General features: G+C 45.6%; 1 protein-coding gene across 1 annotated transcript in view; it reads right to left on the minus strand.

Annotated features, from left to right (window-relative positions):
• Positions 1–19,025, minus strand: part of PPP1R9A (protein phosphatase 1 regulatory subunit 9A) — a gene marked incomplete at its 3' end in the record, with an annotated part of 289,697 nt that overhangs the window by 36,196 nt on the left and 234,476 nt on the right. Inside the window, exon 7 of the mRNA XM_008071775.1 lies at positions 9,741–9,896. Coding sequence (XP_008069966.1) covers positions 9,741–9,896 — 156 coding nt within the window. The remainder of the gene's footprint in view (positions 1–9,740; positions 9,897–19,025) is intronic.

A 19,025-nucleotide genomic window follows, 5' to 3' on the forward strand; every position in this document is an offset into this window, starting at 1 on the left:
GGGAGCGGCCACTGCACTCCAGTCTGGGCAACAGTGAGACTCCAACTCAAAAAAAAAGAACCTGGCAGAGGTCTCCTTTCAGAAGAAGTGAGTGAGTTTGTGCTGGACAAAAATGTGGTGTTTGCAGACTCACAAGGAGAAACCGTGGTCCATGGTCCTGCAAGACCTCAACCCTCTAGGGTTTGCAACCTGTGTTCCTCTGGGGGGTGGGGGGGCATGTGGGATGACACAGGATAGACAGAAGCAGAGGACAGGTCAAGCCAACACCCTCAGATGCCAGTGGCCACCAGCCCTGAGCCTAAGGGTGCCCAGGCTCCCTGTGGGATACTCCTCCTGCTGTATACAAGGCATCAGGGACACTGCCACGGCTCCCCACTGCACTTGTGCAAAGGCCATCTTGGTGCTGGTTCCCACATGACCCTGTTCCACTCATGTCTCTTGCGTTCACTCTCTGACCTGGTCACTCTGGCAGTCCTGAGATGTAACCACTGCTCCCCTCCCCCTCCTTGTTCCCAGGGACCCCTGCACCAACAGTCTGTAAACGCAGTGTTATTCTTAGGCCCACACAGTCAGCTGGCCCACAGGACTTCCTACTGCAGCATCAGGCTGCATCTCCCACTCACCCACCTGGAGTGGCTGCCCAGGCACTGGCACACTGGCAAGGACTCTAATTGCAAATTTTCTTGGTGACTAGGCTAGAGAAGGACGCAGTGATGTGGCAGTGCTGTTCTGGAGTCCCGTAGCCCCGTCATGGAGGCGACCTGTGCTCACCCCACCCTGTTGAATGGGTCCCCTGGGTTTTCCAGCAGCATTCCAGCTGCTGGGCTTGAGTGCACCATAGAAACTGTAGCCATGGCCCACTGTGAGCACAGCGGTGCAGATCACAGGTCCTAATGTCTCAGGACCCTCCAGACACGGGCAAACCGAGGCTCAGAGAAGGTCCCTGACCTGGCTAGTTCTCACAGTGAAGCAACACTGAAACTGGGATGAAAACCTGGACCTTCTGATGCTTAGCTGATGCCATTTCCTTAGAAAATGAGGATGAATTCAGGCACTGACGGCGGAGCTACGACACGCATGCTATAAAGACAATCCCTCCTACTTCTGGTAAACACCAAGGCCAACCTCCCACCCAGCACAAGCTAATCAAACACTCAGACACTAGACACACTAGCACAGATCCATAAGCATCAATACCCATACATACACACACAGCTAAGTGCAGGGCATCCAGTGAGTCCATGCACCAGTCTGTAACTGATCCTGACACCACCTGTGTCATGCTCTTCCTACACGTGCCAGGCATGAGGAAGAGTTACATCAGCTGGCCCGACTTCACCTTGGGCCGACCGTGTGCTCTACGTGGCATTAGAAAATGACTGGAACTCTCTCATGTTCACTGCCTCACCCAAGGAATCCGGTTACTCCCACATCAGAGCTTCCTTGCTGGATGGTTACATGGTATGGTCCATGTAAGATGCAGAGCACAGCAGCTGGCACAGAATAAGGCTGAGTCAAGTCAGCCAGGACCAAGAAGGATGTCATGTCAGAACCCAAACAGGGTCCCCACTCCAGTTCTCAGGTGAAAGTGCTCCAGCTGTGAATGCCGTATCTGAGAAAGATGGGCACCTCTGTCTGTCTAAAGAGTTGTAAGACAACCACAGGCGTATTTCCCAGGGGACCCTGTGCTGTGGGCGAGAGGAGTTTATCTCATTCCATCTGCTCCTGGCGGGTGACCAAGCATGTGGGATGCAGCTATCAGGGACTCTCTCTACTGAGATTACTGACTTCTGTCAGTTGCTTCTCTGGGCCTCAGTTTCCCATGTGAAAAAATGTGAAGCTGGATAGGAGGAACCCCAGGGCCCTCTACAAACTGCAGGTGTGACATCGATGAAACAGAGCCTAAAGATGGTCGCCAACGGTCTAGAAATTCCTGCCCACAGCAAGCATTTTCATTCTTTGAATGTGGATACTAGATTAATCCCCCAGTATGTGGGGCAAACCCAGGCAGAACTGTGAGCCAGTCATGTTACCTGTCCCACCACACCAGTCTCACCAAGCATGGATGACAGACGGGAGCCAAATGCACCAGTCACAAGGTGAAGGACATGAGAAGCACCTGCACTATTACCAAGAACAGCTGCATGTACAGGAAACTTTACACACAGGCATGCAGAATGTCCTGTGTAAGTTCACACACTAAGTTCCTTAGTACTTGTAAGGCCTGGAATTCTAGCTATGTGATGACACGAATTCCACGTGTACAAGAAGAGAATCTCTACAGACCCATCACTACTGATGGGAAAAGCAGCACATGCACATGGTGTGGCCCTGTCACCTCCTGTGGGATGACCCTGGTTGCGGGTGCTCCTGCTGCAGGCTGACATGCACCAAAGGCTTCGAAGCCTCAGCCCACGCTTCTTTCTCTGAATACTCAGTCCCTCACATGGGCAGATCCCTGTAACCCTTTTATCGCCTCCTTTTGTCACTGTGAATGATTCTGTGAGGCAGGAGCCATCTAACTTCACTGTCCAGATGAGAAAAGAGACCGGGAACCACAGGCACCTTTGCATTTCCAGGAGAAGCAGGGGTGGTGGAGGAAGCCCGGGTCTGCCTCCACTCCTCCCCTCTCCAAACGCCTACCTGAACTGCTGCTTCGGGACGTCTTTTTCATTAAGTCTTCACAAAAGCCCCAAGCACATGTCATCGTCGCCACCTTGCAGAGGAAAAAGCTACTCCCGTGGAAACCATGGGTCACTCAGGCACAGTCTCTGAGGCTCTGATGCTGGATGCAAAATGGTGGTTGGTCAGCTGCAGCCATTACACATGGGGCTCAAGAGAGCACCTCCCTAGTTATTCCACCAGCATTTAACGAGCAAGACTGCGTACCAGGTGACGTGTGTCACTGAGGACGTGTGGACATGGCAGAATCTACCTTCAAGATACTTCCTTCAGGCAGATGAAAGAAGACCGCCTTGCAAGGGTTCTCCACACTCTGAAAGAAGGGCAGAGGGTCTTGATCCTGATGGCTCGATGGGTTTCTGTTCTCATCACTAGTCACATGCCCTGTGGGTCCAACTCCCGGCCAAGTGAGCATGGAACTGAGACCCCTCCCCTTCGTGAACAAGAGAAAACTGCTTGTCAAAGGGTGAGGGAACTTGGCCCCAGCAGCATCCCTGGCAAAGGTGGAATGTCCTTACTCTACAGCAATGCTCTGCCCACATGTTTAAGAGATTTATGTCAGGAATAGACCTCTTCAAAGTCCAGGGCCAGGGGTGTGCAGGCCGACTGGCTCCAAGTGGGAGGTCAACAGGGATGGTCAACAGAAACAGGGCCTGGAATCCCTGTTAGAAATGTGAGGCTCAGAGGAGCCACGTCTGGATAAAAGACGTGGAATGGGAGGCCATCATGAGGAGGCCTGCAGGTCAGGGTCTTTCAACCTACAAGCCCAGACTCTTGCACCTCTTCCGTCATCTTTAACATGAACGCCGTAAAGAATACCCCAGGATTTCAGCACAAAGACACACACACACACTCCGGCAGGGAAGCAACTCTCACTTAACATTCTGCAGGTGTGCTTGCTGTGTATATTTGTTGTTCATTTTTTCCCCCAAAAAGATGACTACAGAACATGCACTCATGTCACTGAATCAATATATTCCAAGTATAATTGTGCTGAAAATAGAAACATAGAAAATAGTCCTTAGACAGAAACATAAACAGCAGACTGAACTTCTGGCCTCTCTCTCCTTATCCTGTGAAAAGTGAAAAATATCTTTGCAGCTAAGATGTTAAGAGAGTTCCAATTCTAGAAATTCTACAATCAGATAAGGGCAGCGTTTTCTGCTCTGACCTTACAAAGGAAAACAATAGGTGATATTTGCATACAACTTAAGTGGTGTCAGCATTAGAATCTGAACTTATTTAATGACTTTCTCATCTTACTGATGTCTGTCTTTCTCACAAGTGTCAGCTCCACAAAAGAAGGAATTGAAGCTGTTTTTGCCTGTATGTTGGTGCTGTTAAAATGAAGCCATGCCACATTTCTTTGTAATGTCCGCTCAAATCTGCATATAAGAGGGGACACAGAAAATCCAGAATTTATAAAAAGTTGTGTATTTATTCTTAAATACACAATTTAAGAATTGTGTTTAAATTTCAGTCACCTTCAAACTACTCTCCGTTGGAAGCAATACACCTATCAAGATACTTTTTCTACTGCTCAAAACAGTTTTTGAACTTGTCAATTTTGATGCCACTTAGTGTTTCTGTTGTTTGTTGTTTCACTTCTACATTGGCAAAATGTTTCTCCTTGAGGATTTTTTCATCTGGAGAAACCAACAAAAGTCACTCAAGGAGAGAGAGAGTAGACAGGGAGGGTGAGGCATGAGGGTCATGCCGTTCTTGGTCAAAACTGCTGAAAAGTCAGCATGGTGCGGGCAGGTGTGCTGTGAATCACCCATTATAAAATGAGCAAACGTGTTGAACGAATCTCCAAAAAAAAAAAAAAAAAATTCACTGAAGCTGAACTCAGCCTCTCACAATAATGCTGGCTGGCCCACAGACTCTGATGGGTTCCCAGAACACTCACCTAGTGGAGGAAACCTGCACTACAAAGGGCCCGCCCTTCAAAAGAGAATTTTGGGGGTTTTGGGGTCCTCCTTGAATATGGGATCTATCTTTACATTGACAAGTGTTTCACTTGGAGAATAGTACACGCAAAATGAACTAAAATGGCTGGTGGAACACCACCGCAATTTGTGAGGATAACACGAATCACAGTGAATGGTACAGCACAGGGCGAGGTCATGCTGACAAGGTCATGCTCTAAGCGTGAGGAAGATGCTGGATATGGTTGACAGTCATGAATTACAGCTCCTGTAAACATGAACATGTATACTAATAAGCAGGCAACAAGCACAGTTTCTCTACATGTGAACAGAAAGTTCCACAGATAATCTTTCTACCCTATGCATTTATAGCTCTTCTAGAATCTTATTCATAGACTTAAATGAAAGAATCCAACTTTCAGAGTCCACTTTCTCCTTAAGAGAAAGATAGGATTGTATTACTGTGCAACAGCCACGATCCCTAAAAGGAGGGCCTGGGGGAGCCCTGGACAGGACTTGAACGGCACCTGGTTGGCCTGGCTGTTGCTGACACAGCCTCTCCACTCCCTGAGACTACCAGTGAAGTCACATCAGAATTAGAGAAATTCCTAGCCCCAAATGGAGATCACAACAAAAACAACCGTTCCCATGTGTCCGCTTGCTGGTTGCTTCAGATCCAACCTGTCCAAAGAGAAAAGTGGACACCTCTCCTGTCTGCCTAGGTGCAGCACCCAGGCAGCTGTTCAGAGGGCAACTGTCAGAAGAGGAAAAGAGCTGGAAAGTGGCTGATGTGTGGTATCACATGGACCATGGTACACTCAGGAAAGGGAAAGAGCCTGAAAGAGGCCTATGCATGGCATCATATGGGACACGGTACACTCAGGAGGGGGAAAGCGGCTGACAGAAAGTGGCTGACATGTGGTGTCACATGGACCATGGTACACTCAGGGAAGGGAAGAAATGAAATGTGGCCGATGCATGTTGTCACATGGACCATGGTACACTCAGGGAGGCAAAGAGCTGGGAGATGGCTGATGCATAGCATCACGTGGACCATGGCACACTCAGGAGAGGGCAAGAGCTGGAAAGTGGTTGACGCATGGTGCCATGTGGATCATGGCACTCTCAGGGAGAGGAAGAGCAGGAAGGTGGTTGACATGTGGTGTCACATGAACAATGGCACACTCAGGAGAGGGGAAGAGCTAGAAGGTAGCCAATGTGTAGTGTCACATGGACCATGGCACTCTCAGAGAGGGGAAGATCTGGAAGGTGGCAGATGTGTGGCATCACGTGGACCATGGTACACTCAGGGAGGGGAAGAAAAGAAAGGTGGTTGATGCGTGGTGTCACATGGACCATGGTACACTCAGGGAGGGGAAGCGCTGGAAGGTGATTGACACATGGCATCTCATGAACCACGGCACACTTAAGAGAAGAGAAGAACTAGATAGAAGGTGGCCAATGCGTGGTGTCACATGAACTATGGTACACTCAAGGAGGGGAAAAGCTGGTTTTGTGGCCGATGCCTGGTATCACGTGAATGTGGCACACTCAGGAGAGGGAAAGGGCTGAAGGTGGCCAATATATGGCGTCACATGGACCATGCCACACTCAGGGAGGCGAAGAGCCAGAAGGTAGCTGACACGTGGTGTGGTATGGCACATGGACACCTGTGGCCCGTGAAGCTCCTGGAATGGTGATTACTGGACATTACCTTTCTTCTTTCTTTACTTACGAAACTCATGGTGAGATTTTGGCACATCTTGCCTTAGCATTGCCAAAAAACAGCAAGCAGGCTGCAAACTAAGAACACAAATATGTGCTCAAGACCTCAGTCTCGAAATAGGACTCACAGTCAAAAAGTGAACAATTCCTGACTAATCCAAATACAAGATGCTTCTGTCTCATTTCAAGAGAGATGAAGGAACAGCAGGCCACTGGGGTCTCTCAACACAGACTTCAGACCAAGGTGAGGAGAACATCAGCTGGAAACACGAGTCAGGAAACCTGTGAAGATGACGGATTCTACAAGCAAAACACATTTTAAGGTGATGCTTTGGAATACTAGGATGAAGAGAACAGAAGGAAGGATGAGGAAGGATGGAGGTAAGAGAACTAAACATAGACTAGGAGAGTCAGGTCATGTCAGAAGTGCTGAAGAGCACAAATGCATTAAAGTTAAAAGCACAGTTAATGACCACTGAGCTATACTCTTAAAGTGGTGAAGACAGTGAATTTTACACATGTTCTACCTCAATAAAAAATTTGAAACATGTATTTAATAAATGAAACCCTGACAGAACAAAACTAAGAAACAATCTCAGACAGAAAAAATAGACAAAATAAAAGCATAAAAAAGGTGATACTGATAACAGTGTTTCTAAAGAAACAGAAACAGAAAACGCTAAAGACAAAATGAAAACAAGCATAGCGCAAAGAAAGCAAATTAGAAATTAATAATCAAGTAAGGAGTCAACTTCAAGAAAGTGTGATAAAATTTAAAGTACAAGCTAAGAAAATACAAACATCTGAATGCCAGACTCATGCTAGACTCTCTTTTTAAAGAATATGCTTAAAACTATGAAGCTTGGCCTTCATGAAAAAAGGTTAGAAATCAAAATGTTAAACACAGCTAATTATCATTTCTATGTCATAATCAGAATGTCATTCTCAATTGGCCTGATCCATTAAGCCTGGAAGATCAAGACCAGCCTAGGCAGCACAGCCAGATCCCATCTCAAAAAAAAAAAAAAAGAATATCATTCTCACCATGTTTGTTCATGAACACTATATTCCCCTCAAATACTTAACAAGTTACTTGAAGATACACTCTGAGAAATGAGGAAAAACTCAGAATTTAAGAACTAGAAAATTATACTGTAAAAGGAATAATAAAAGACCTTAATTAACCTGACAGTGCAACTATGTGTTATGAATATCACTATAAAGTTAACTGATGGCCAGGTGCCATGGTTCACACCTGTAATCCGAGCACTTTGGGAGGTTATGGCAGGAGTTCAAAATCGCCCTGGATAACATAATGAAGCTATGTATCTGCAAAAATTTTAAAAATGAAAATATACATTTAAGAAAACTGACTAAAAACATAAGTTTAAAGTGTAATAGTTACATTTTAACAACAATCTCTCTTAGAACCCAAGATTGTATCAAGAACTTCCATACGGAGCATTCAAATGATATTATTTTATTCTTAATTTTCAAAATTATAGAAATAGAGAATACTTTTAAAAAACTTAATCCTGTAAAAATCCCCAGTACTATAAAGCAGGGGCCTCCAACCTGTGGCCTGTTAGGAATTGGGTCACACAGAAGGAAGTGAGTGGTGTGTGAGCCAATTTCCGCCTCCTGTCAGATCAGCAACAGCATTAGAATCTCATAGGAGTGCAAACCCTACTGTGAACTGTGTGTGCAAGGGATCTAGGTTGCGCACTCCTAGTGAGAATCTAATGCTATATGATCTTCCCCTCCATACCGCCCCCAGTCTGTGGAAAAACTATCTTCCAGGAATTGGTCCCTGATGCCAAAAAGGTTGGGGACTACTGCTATACAGTATTTGGGCACGTATATTAATCACATAAATAAATTGAAGACTGTGTTAATGGTAGTGTACAAGGCACAAATGTCATGAAATAGTGCCACACCATTGATACTCAGTGGCAGTCTTCTGAAGAAATGAATATATTAATGTTAAACATAAAACACAGGAGGATAAAAGAGCAATAAGTGGAGTGATGTATCTGTTCTCGAGGTAGGGACAAAACTCCAACTCTCAGAAACCAAAATTAATGAAGAGAAACAGATTTGGCTACTCAAGCTACAAATAAAACCGCCACATTATATAGCATTGGTCCAGACCATGCTGCTGTTTGCACGAGGGTCAGCAAAAGTTTTCGGTAAAGGGCCAGAGAGCAAATACTTTCAGATGTGCAGGCCAAACAGGATCTGAGGCAACTACTCAGCTTTGTTATTGGAGCACAAAGTCAGGCACAGACAATAAAGAGATGGGCATGGCTGTGTTAAAAAAAAAAACAAAAACAACTTAATTTACAAAAGGTAAGCCAGATTTGGACGAGGTGATGCGGTTTGCCAACCCCAGCTCAATCACGTAGTTATCTACATGGTGGTGCACACTGCCAACATCTATGGACTTGAGTCCTTGGCTCAGTTCAGAACATGAAGGAATAATTTGTGTTATTTGTGTTTTCTAGGTTCTTTAGCTCCCATAAGACAACATGGACCCTTCTTCTGGCTCAACTGTCTGCCAAAAGCGAGGGGTCACACTCATTGGGCCACCGAAAGCCCTCACGACAGGATTCTGCCAGGGCACACAGCACTGATCTCACGGCCATCAACATTCGTTAAAGTTGAGTTAAAACAGTCAAGGGGAGACTTCTTTTTTTTTTTTTTTGAGTTGGAGTCTCACTCTGTCGCCCAGACTGGAGTGCAGTGGTCGCTCCCGGCCACCGCAGCCTCGACCTGCTGGGTTCCGGCGATCCTTCCTCCTCAGCCTTCCAAGTAGCCGGAATTACAGGCATGCGCTACCACGCCCGGCTGATTTTGTGATTTTATTGTTGAGATGAGGTCTCGCTGCCCAAGCGGGTCTCGAACCCGCAGGCTCAGGCAATCCACTCACCTCAGCCTCCCAAAGGCGTGGGATTACAGGCTGAGCCACCAAGCCCAGCTAGGGGAGACTTCTTAAACAACACACCACCTATCTACTTTTCTAGATAACCTGTATCTTTCGACTGAATCAGATCTGCAGAGAAACCGGTACCCAGATCACGGAGAAAAAGAGTCTTTTTAGAAAATCACTGTCTCAGAGAAAAGTGTATCACCAGGTACCAAAATTTCCATAAAGCTGAAAAAATATAACGCGCACTTATCGCCAAACTGCATGCCGAAGTCATAGCTTGAGATTACGTCCTAAAGATGCCACTGTCACTGCAACATACACAGTGATGTCAGTGACTGTGGGATGAGATCTGCTTAACTTCCACCTTGAAATTCAACGACACTCAAGGCAATCTGTCATAAAAAGCGCTCATTGGAAACTGACTATTCGGTGATGGGTAGGCCTGGAGCAGGCTGCTCAGATGAGCACATACGCACCTCCTTGAACTTGTGGCTGAGCTTGCTTGTGTCCAGGTCCGACGGAGAAAACACGTCCTCGTTGTCAGGCAGCTCGAAGACTTCAATGGCCATGTCACCGCCAGGAAGGACAGGCCCCACCTCGTCCTCCTCCTCATCTGTGGCATATTCTCCTGTCTAAAAGGAAGGGGATTTCAGAAACCCAGCTGTCTGCACCCTAGTGGAAGTGAGTTGCCTGGACATATTTTATGAAAGAGGATGGAGCATGTCACCACATGGTCAGAGTGTGAGCAGGCTTTAAGTCGAGCAAGCCTCATGCAGCTAGGGTTAGGAACAAATGCTAGTTAAGAGCTTCAAAGCCAGCTACAAGCATGTCTAGATATCTATTCACAGCAATAGCATCTTTAGTGTGGCAACAAGCATTGTTTCTTTTCAATCTGAGTTTTTGATGGCCTTACTCAACAAAATTATCTTGCTAACTAAGGAAATAAGTCATTGCCTTAAAATCTCACCTCCCTTGTGAAGAAGCCATCAAATATTGGGTGCAGGGGAGCAGGAGGAGTTCAGAGACTTGTGGAGCTGGAGAGGACCATAATTCAGCCTTGGAAAAGGGTTAGCCAATCAGTCCTTCTGGCTTTGGAGTCCTGACTGTTCTGTTTGTGTGTTAATTATTGTGGTAGTGAACTAGTGAGCTAAAGGACAAATCAAAGCCCTCACAAGTGCACTGTTCTGCCAGTATTTCTACAAAATTTGAGTATTTTGGCAATGTGAAAATAAAGGTTTCACAGAAAGTTCTAGATTTCCAACTTCTTCAGAACACCAGAAAGCTGTTAATGTAGGTCCATTGGGACATGGTGACAAGTGGCCAGAGTCAGCAGGGGCTGCCCCTTTCAAGTGGGCCACACGCCTTCTAATACGCCGTAACATCCCTGATTCTGCACTGTCCACGTGGCTGGTGTCATTCCTTTCTGGCCCTGTGGGGGTTTGAGTTCATGACCCAGAACAAACTTTCCTCTTTGTCACAAACTTCCCTGATGTCATCAGGCTATGGGACTGTTATCCTAAATTATTGTTTGAAATCTATATATAAGATATGAGAGAATTTTTACAGGACTAAAAAGACAAGGTTCATCAACTCACCCCGTTCCTTCAGGCAGTGCTTTTATACAAAAACACAGTCAGACATTTGGATTGCCTTTACATTATAGTATCATTTTTATTTTTTTGAGTCAGAGTCTCACTATCGCCCAGGCTGAGTGCAGTGGCATCATGATCACGGCTCACTGTAGCCTTGACCTCCTGGGTTCAGGCGATCCTTCCACTTCAGCCTACCAAGTAGCTGGCACTAGAGGCATGCACTGCTATGCCCAGATAATTAAAAAAAATTTTTTTAGAGATGAAGTCTCATTCTGTTGCCCAGGCTGATCTCAAACTCCTGGTCTCAAATGATCTTCCCTTCTTGGCCTCCCAAAGTACTGGGATTACAAGTGTGAGCTGCTGTGCCTGACCTTCGTAGTACCTTTAAAGACACTTTCATAAAAGCGTACTGACTGATCTGCTCCTCTGGTTAAACAGGCTCAGCATCTGAGTGTGGTGTTTTCTTTTGGTTCCCTACTCTATTCTTCCTGCTGGAGCTGAACAACTCCCCCCACCTTTTTATTACTGTGTTTGCACATGAAGGAAATCATTAGGGGTCATTAATGCCAATCTAATAATTCCCAAGGTCTGGAAGGCCATTATTAAATTGCCTTCAGATTTCTTTTTCAAACAAAACAATTCTCATTCCTCAACAGGTCTGGATCTTTCTCTGTAGTTTTCTTCGCAGTGGTACCCTGACCGCTCTCCAAGCATTCCTCACATGTTCAAGCTGTGGAGCTTGGAAGCAGACATTTGGGAACCTGAGGGCTTTGACCATGACAGACACACTGCCTGAGCACCCTTCAGGTGCCACTTCCCCACACAGAGACTAATGTCACGAAGAATTTGATTTAGGTGGGTTTTGTGTGTAGAAGTAAGCTCAGAATATTTCATGCAGAGCAGTGATTTTCCAAATTAGCTACAGGTTAGAACTTTTTGTTTTTACCAAATAAGATCAGAGAAACTTTGACTGAAGAGAAGTGGGTGGCTCCATCTTGAACCTATGTATCTCCCCAGGATCTGGACCTCTAAGACTCTCTGGAAATCAGTCTGAGAACGTCTAAACTCTAGTCACACTCCGACCATCCCTGGCACTGGCAGGAAAAGCAGTGGAGAGATGGGAGCTGGTGGGTCCCAGATGGTTCCTGTTTATTAATCAGTACAATGAGACCCTAGGACTCATTCCAGGTTTGGCATGGTTTTGTGGTATTTTGTAAATTAATCCATCTCTATTTATAAATGTTTTCAGAGCCAACAGGTACCTTGTAAATCCCAGTGATGTTAACTAATAGTAACATTGATGTCTGGTAAGTAAATAATTTCAAGATATCTTGCTGGAAGTTTTTATGTTGAGGTAAAAAAAAACTGTGTGCTTGTTTTTAATCCTATAATTACCACTAGCAGCAAAGCTAAGACTTTATTATAAAGGTTTCAACCAGGTATATAAAATTCAGTTCCATATAATCAATTTGATGAATAGCATTGAATGACTGTAAATCATAAGCTCAATGTAAAGTCTAAGTCATAACAAGGTGGCACATTTTAAATATGAGTTGAAATGAACAGTTTGAGTTCTCTTTGCCAGCTTAAAAATAAACATGTGTTCACTCTGAGAGAATTAATACAAATGTGTGCCTAAGGTGGGCTCTGACATCGAGAAGGATCTCAACAAATATTTTTAAAGAATAAGTACAAGAATGCTGATGCATTTACTTGGTGATATCTAGAACTTCCTGAAGAGGTTTTCAATAATACCAAGAAAATGAACTGCAGTTGCTTGTTAAGAAGGCAGCACTCGTTCACACATGTTTTCAGCAACCTCACAGTGAGTAACAGAAGTAGGATGCACATGGCTTGTGCAATTCTTACCTCTAAATACAGTCCCAGCTTTGCCATCCACATACACTTCAGTTACCAAAGTTAGCTCCATACATTTAAGTTGCTAAGAATTCTTCTTGATTATTTTGTTGACTCTTCCAGTTCCCTCTCCCTCCCAAAACTCAAATTACCTGAAATCCTGCTAAACTCTTCTCACTGGTTTTATCTTTTCCTGTACTAATGTTTTTTACTTCCAATCAGCCTCATAAGCAACCTGAGGACAAGGATGTTTTTACTGCCTTGATTCTACTTATCACTTGCTACGGGTGTTAGGGTGTTTAAAAACTTTATGTCACCATTCCCTGGTGCCGGTCATTTGCCATTCCAACCCTGAAGAGGCTTTAGAATAAAGGAGTCACTGGCCACAGAATCTGAAAATTTAAAAGTTACACTTAGAACTAAGAGTAACAGGGTCTTCTGACTCTTGAATCTTTACTGAAAATAAAAAGTATGCTCATGTTTACACTGCAAGTAAAATAAATGGCATGTATTCCATTCTTTTAGCAGAATGTTGTAAACCTCAAAATTAGATTGGCTCAAATCTGCCACTTACAAAGGAAGATGGAATACTCTACCAAAAAAAAAAAAAAGCCACAACAAAGCGTTTCCACTGGCACCCAGCTTCTATTTCTTGCCAAATTCAAAATCTTTCAAGTAATGAGAGACTTTTGAAATTCGTTGTCTCAACCTGCAAATTCACTTCAGAATTCACAAGAATGGTATTTAGGATAAAAACGAACAGAGACAGTGAATGTCCCTTTTCATGTTCTTATCTCCCTTCCTAATTAATATCTTACACTTTTTAACAGCCCCATATAAAGGGGCAAACCACGAATAACAATCCTTTGACACTGACTGTGTGGCCAGCACATCCATCCTCGGCAGCTGTGTGACGTGGTATTACTGTGCCTTCCTAATGCGAGGGAACAGAGACACAGAGGCTACAGCAAAGGTCAGATGATGAATTGGGCTGTGGAAGTGCTGTACTCCCCAGAGCCCATGCTCCATCAGGATGCCATGCTGCTTCAGATCACAGAAATGACAGCTTGAAGGAAAAAAAATTGGGAATACATGTTTTTCAAATTTCCCCAGCCCAGAACCCAGGTGCTAACCCCTGTCGAAATTCCACCAGTCACAACTTTGAACGTTATCATTCGATTCACTATGAAGACCTGTACCTGTGTCAAGTGGACTCCAAAATCCTTGTCCTCTCCTCTCATAATATGCTTATCCTGGGCAAGAACATAAGAGTCCCCATTGAAAGGACGAGGAGCAGGAGTTGACAGATGATCTACAGTATAGAGAAAAGTTGCTCAAACACACACACATACCCCCACACCAACTCACGTTACCTTAAATCACAGAAATTTTCACTCATTCATTTATCTTTTACCGACATTACCTTAAACCATGGAAGCCTTCACTCATCTGTCTATCTTTTACTTGCATTAACTTAAATCACGGAAGTCTCCAATCATTTGACTATCCTTTACTTATGTTAACTTAAACCATGGACTTCATTCATTCGTCTGTCTTTTACTTGCAGGGTCAAGTCTTCCCCTTGGCTGGGGGTCAGCTGACTGATGCTGCTAGCACTCTTTCTTCCATAAACCACAGCCATGGCACGTAAACTATAAAATCACTACAGTGTCTTTAAAACAGACAAAAAAGATCCTCACCAGGAAAAATGGGTGCAACACTTCTCTAGATGTTTATGGCTTTCTCCTAGCTGTTACAATGCTTTTTGACACCTAATAGTCTTGAACTCCCCCGCCATATTAAATATTCCCAAAGCATCGTTCATAGTTTTCATGAATACAACCTCCTTTATATACATATTACACCAAAGCACTTATTGTTTCATGAAATAGCATAATTACAATAATAAGTGCAGCCAACAGGTTTTGCCTCTTGGTAAACACACAACTTGTAACTGGTAGAAGAAATACATCGATACAGGAGAGCCTGGAAAACTCGTGAGCACTGCAGATACCAGTCGAGGTTTTACAGAAGGAACAGAGAGGACCTGTTATGTTGGTGACTCGGTTAGGTGGGGATTAAGAAAAGATTTTGGTTTTGCAGTCACTGAAACCTGGGCTCAAACCCTGGTCCTGAGCCACTGAGATAGTCAGTGACCAACATGAGCATCTGTCTACACTAGGACATCCCAGGAAGCTGTGGCCCTAAGACCTTCCTAACGCACTCCTGTGAGCTCACTGTACCCTGTCACTCCAAAACGTGATGTTTCATGTCTGCCTCCCTTGACTTCTCTTCGTGTGCATTCCTGAAGAGTGACACCAGGCACGGTTGATCCCTATGCTCCCAGCATGGTGTATCGTGGGCTCCGAGCAAATGTTTGCAGCCACATCTGCGGAGCCAGCACAGTCCAATTTTCTGGGTCATCTCAGCATTCCAGTGTGGGATACAGCAACGCACAGCTGCAACTGGGCCCCACAAGGGGGCTTTTCTCCTGGTGTTGGCTCCCACCATTAGCAGTCATTCTTGCTGCAGCAATGTTTGCGCTGATAAATTCAGGGAAACTAAATGGCGCTAATCATAAAAACAGCCGTAATTATGTAGTTTTTGTTGGAATTTATTTCCTGGATTTGAGTTTCAGACTCAGCTCCATGAGAGGACAGGAGAGAGTGCTGTTTCTGTGGGGGAAGAAGACCCCGACTAACACTCCGGTGTTTGAGACTCCCAAATCTACACCAGCCATTCAGCTGGCTCCGGCAGTCACACTCTCTCCTCTGCCAAGTCAACTCTCTGTTTTTCATCAGTGACTTCTGTGTGTCCCAGCTATATAACACGAGTTCACTTAGTCTTTCTGAATGTTGTTTGCTCATTTAAAAACTGGGAATAAGAGCCCCTTCTTCATGAGCCTGTTGGGAGAATTCATAGTGACATGTCCAAAGAGCTAATCACAGTGTCTAGAATATGTTACATGGGTACGTGACTTCATGACTATGATTATTTTCAGCAACAAAAAGTTGCATGCTAATGGGCAAGTCATTTAGTTTCTATCTTTTGTGGTCTCCTCTTCCATAAAATAGCATAAAAGACACCAATCTCACAGGATATTGAAAGGATTCAAAGAAATAAAATAGCAAAGTGACTAGCATAACTACTGACCCATTATGTACATTGATTTCCTCCCATTTATCAAGTTGTTCAAACATTTCTTGTCAGTCATCTGCTCACAATGTTTCCTGGTCTTTTACTCCATTCTAAATTGTGTAGCCATCAAGTTGAGAAACATCTAGAACCCACATCCGGCTTACTGATCAAGCCTCTGTGTTCCCTGCCCTCAGGCTCTCAGCCCCTCTGATCCTTGGTGATACTGCTGACAAATTATTCTTCCTAAAATTCTGGCCATATAAAGTTAAGATTTGCCAATCAAATCTCCAGCAACTCAAACCCACCTTTTCCTTCTTAAAATTTTCTAGCAATGACAGCAGATAGTCCACAATGAGCATCTGACTTCAGGAGTGTTTCAAGCCTTCTTCAGAAATGAAGCCAGAGGCAGGCCCCTGACTCCTGCTTGGGTGGGCAGACTTTGTTTTCTGATTTTATTTTAAAGATGTGGGGTACAGCTCAGGATTGGGTATAAAAGTGGTCATCGTACAGGAGAAGCTTGGGCCTCCCATTGGTCTCCACTTGGTCAGGTTTGGGATCAGGTACCCTTATTAATGTTATGTGCTTCCTCCCTCCCCCGGCAGTGTCCCACTACTGCCAATTCCTTTCTTATAGTATTATAATAATTGTTCAAGATCTGCTTATGAGTGGGAACATGTGGCACTCAGTTCTTTGTTTCTATGATAGATCACTCAGTATTATAGACTCTAAGTCCATCCAAGTTGCTGTGAAGTCCATAAAGGTGGGCAGACTCTGAAGTTCCCTGATGCTCCTGCTTTCTTGGTGTCCATGCCCATGTGTGATCCCTTCCCCTTGGGCGTGGGCTGGACCTAGTGAATGACTTCTCACCATCAGAAAACAACAGAAGTCATGGGAGGTCACTTCTGAGGTTGGCTGACGTGAGCAGTGGGACGTGCATACTGGTCCTTTCACTTCCTCAGCCCTCCCTGCTGGGAAGCAAGTGCCAGGTCATGAATGGGAGAGGCCTACCAGAAGGAACAGAGGCTTCTGGTCAGCAGCCAGTGAGGGTCATGGCTAGCCAGCAGTCCCATGGGCCAGGAAGTGGATCTCCCGAGACCTGCCGCAGCTGTGCGTGAGTCTGGAAAGAGCCTCTTCTGGCTGGGTGTGCAGATGACCGCAGCTGACACCTCACTCGCAGCCTCAGGGAGACCCTGAGCAGAGGTGTTGGATGTATGCCCCACAGACACTGCCAAGTACAGAGACTGCTTGGTTTAAGCTGCTAGATTTGGGGGTGACTTGCCATGCATCAGAAGGGGCTGCTGCCAGAACAAACAGAACACACAGGGAAGCGGCCTTGGAAGCAGGTGGAAGGTGAGGCTTGAAGGACCCTGGAGTGTGTCCTGGAAGGAGCCTGACCTGCCCTGCACAGACTGTCAGTGGGAATGAGGAGGGGAGCTTGCTACATAGGAACAGAAGCTGAGCACCGTCACCACCTTCCCTGATGAACAGTCGGATGTGCTCCTTGGAGGAGCTGGGTGGTGGCCACTCCGGCTTCCCCGCAGTGGTGAGGTGTGGACAATTCTCCTCATGCCCATGGTGGAGCATGAAAGGAGAGAGGAATCACGAATACTGTCAAACAGAAAGGAACCGAGACTCAATGGTCCTGAAAGGCTTCAAGGTAAGTCTAAAATCAAGGCATGGCTTCCAAACAAAATACAAGTCCAGGTACTGCCAGGGCAACATAGTCTAAATACGAACAGGGCAGAACTAAGATGAAGTCTCACTAAGACTTCCGAGCTTAGGAAGCCCACATTTCCCAAGAGAAGTGAGCAAGTTGCCACTGCCCTGCAGGGAGACTCTCTCCTCCCCAAGGGTGGTCGCCATACAAACATCACTGAACGGACTATCTGAAGCAAAGGCCATAACGGTCACCGCTGCTGCCTCAACAACACTCACCCTCATTTCCACATTGTCTTTGCTTGTGGTGAGTTCTCCTATGAGTACGACACTCCCTTGGCCACACTCTTCAATGTGACCAAGTGTGGCGAGGCCCAAGTCCACTGAGTCTATCCTGTAGCATGTAATTAAGACTACTACAAGCCGGACTCGGTGACTCAGCCTATAATACCACGCCTTTGGGAGGCTGAGGTGAGTGGATTGCCTGAGCCTGCGGGTTCGAGACCCGCCTGGGCAACTTGGCAAGACCTCATCTCTACAACAAATCAAAAATTAGCTGGGTGTGGGGCAAGACCTCATCTCTACAATAAATCAAAAATTAGCTGGGTGTGGTAGCACACACCTGTAGTTCCAGCTACTTGGAAGGCTGTGGCGGAAGGATCGCCGGAGCCCAGCAGGTCGAGGCTACAGTGGCCTGGAGCGGCCACTGCACTCCAGTCTGGGCAACAGAGTGAGACTCCATCTCAAAAAAAAGACTACTACAACAGGCAGCAGAGTGAGTCCAACCTGCATACAGAGATCAACTCTACTCCCGGGCTGTCAGCCCCAACTGGCTAAGCAAATCCCGTGAGCCATCAGGGTGTACCTTGGGAACCAGGTGACTTTCTCCTCAGTGTCTGTATTGGCCTTTCCACCTGACCGAAGTCATTCATCCAGGTACAATGAGAGGTAGCAGTAATTGCACAGACATAGCCTTGGCATGCAAGGAGGCGGTCTGGGGTGCAGTACAATTCTACCATCCAGAACAGCCCTGGCCAAAGAGCTGGGGCTGATCTAAATGCCTTCCAGTATTGAGGTGGTGCTGTTGCTCATATAACCTTAAGTCGGGAACAAGGTGAGTGTCACCTCATCTAGCCAAATGCCTCCAATCATAAGGAAATTGCCCACAGGGTTCATGTACACAATAGGCCAGTTATCGTTCAGGAAGGCACCTGTAATACTTCACTTTGAAGGGATCATCTACAGCGATTGGAAGGCCACATGGTCTAATGGCAATCTTTCCTTAAATACATAAAAATATATATATACTTTTGAGTTAGGTCTTGCACCATCACCCAGGCTGGAGTGCAGTGGCATGCTCACAGTCACCCCAACGTCGATTTGCTGGGCTCTGGCAATCCTTCCGCCTCAGACTTCCAAGTAGCTGGAACTACAGGTGCGGGCTACTACGCCCGGCTAATTTTTTGATTTATTGTAGAGATGAGGTCTCACCAAGTTGCCCAGGCTGTTCTCAAACCC

Source organism: Carlito syrichta, unplaced genomic scaffold (assembly GCF_000164805.1).
Source record: "Carlito syrichta isolate Samal-C Ts95f unplaced genomic scaffold, Tarsius_syrichta-2.0.1 Scaffold314720, whole genome shotgun sequence".
Taxonomy (NCBI): domain Eukaryota; kingdom Metazoa; phylum Chordata; class Mammalia; order Primates; family Tarsiidae; genus Carlito; species Carlito syrichta.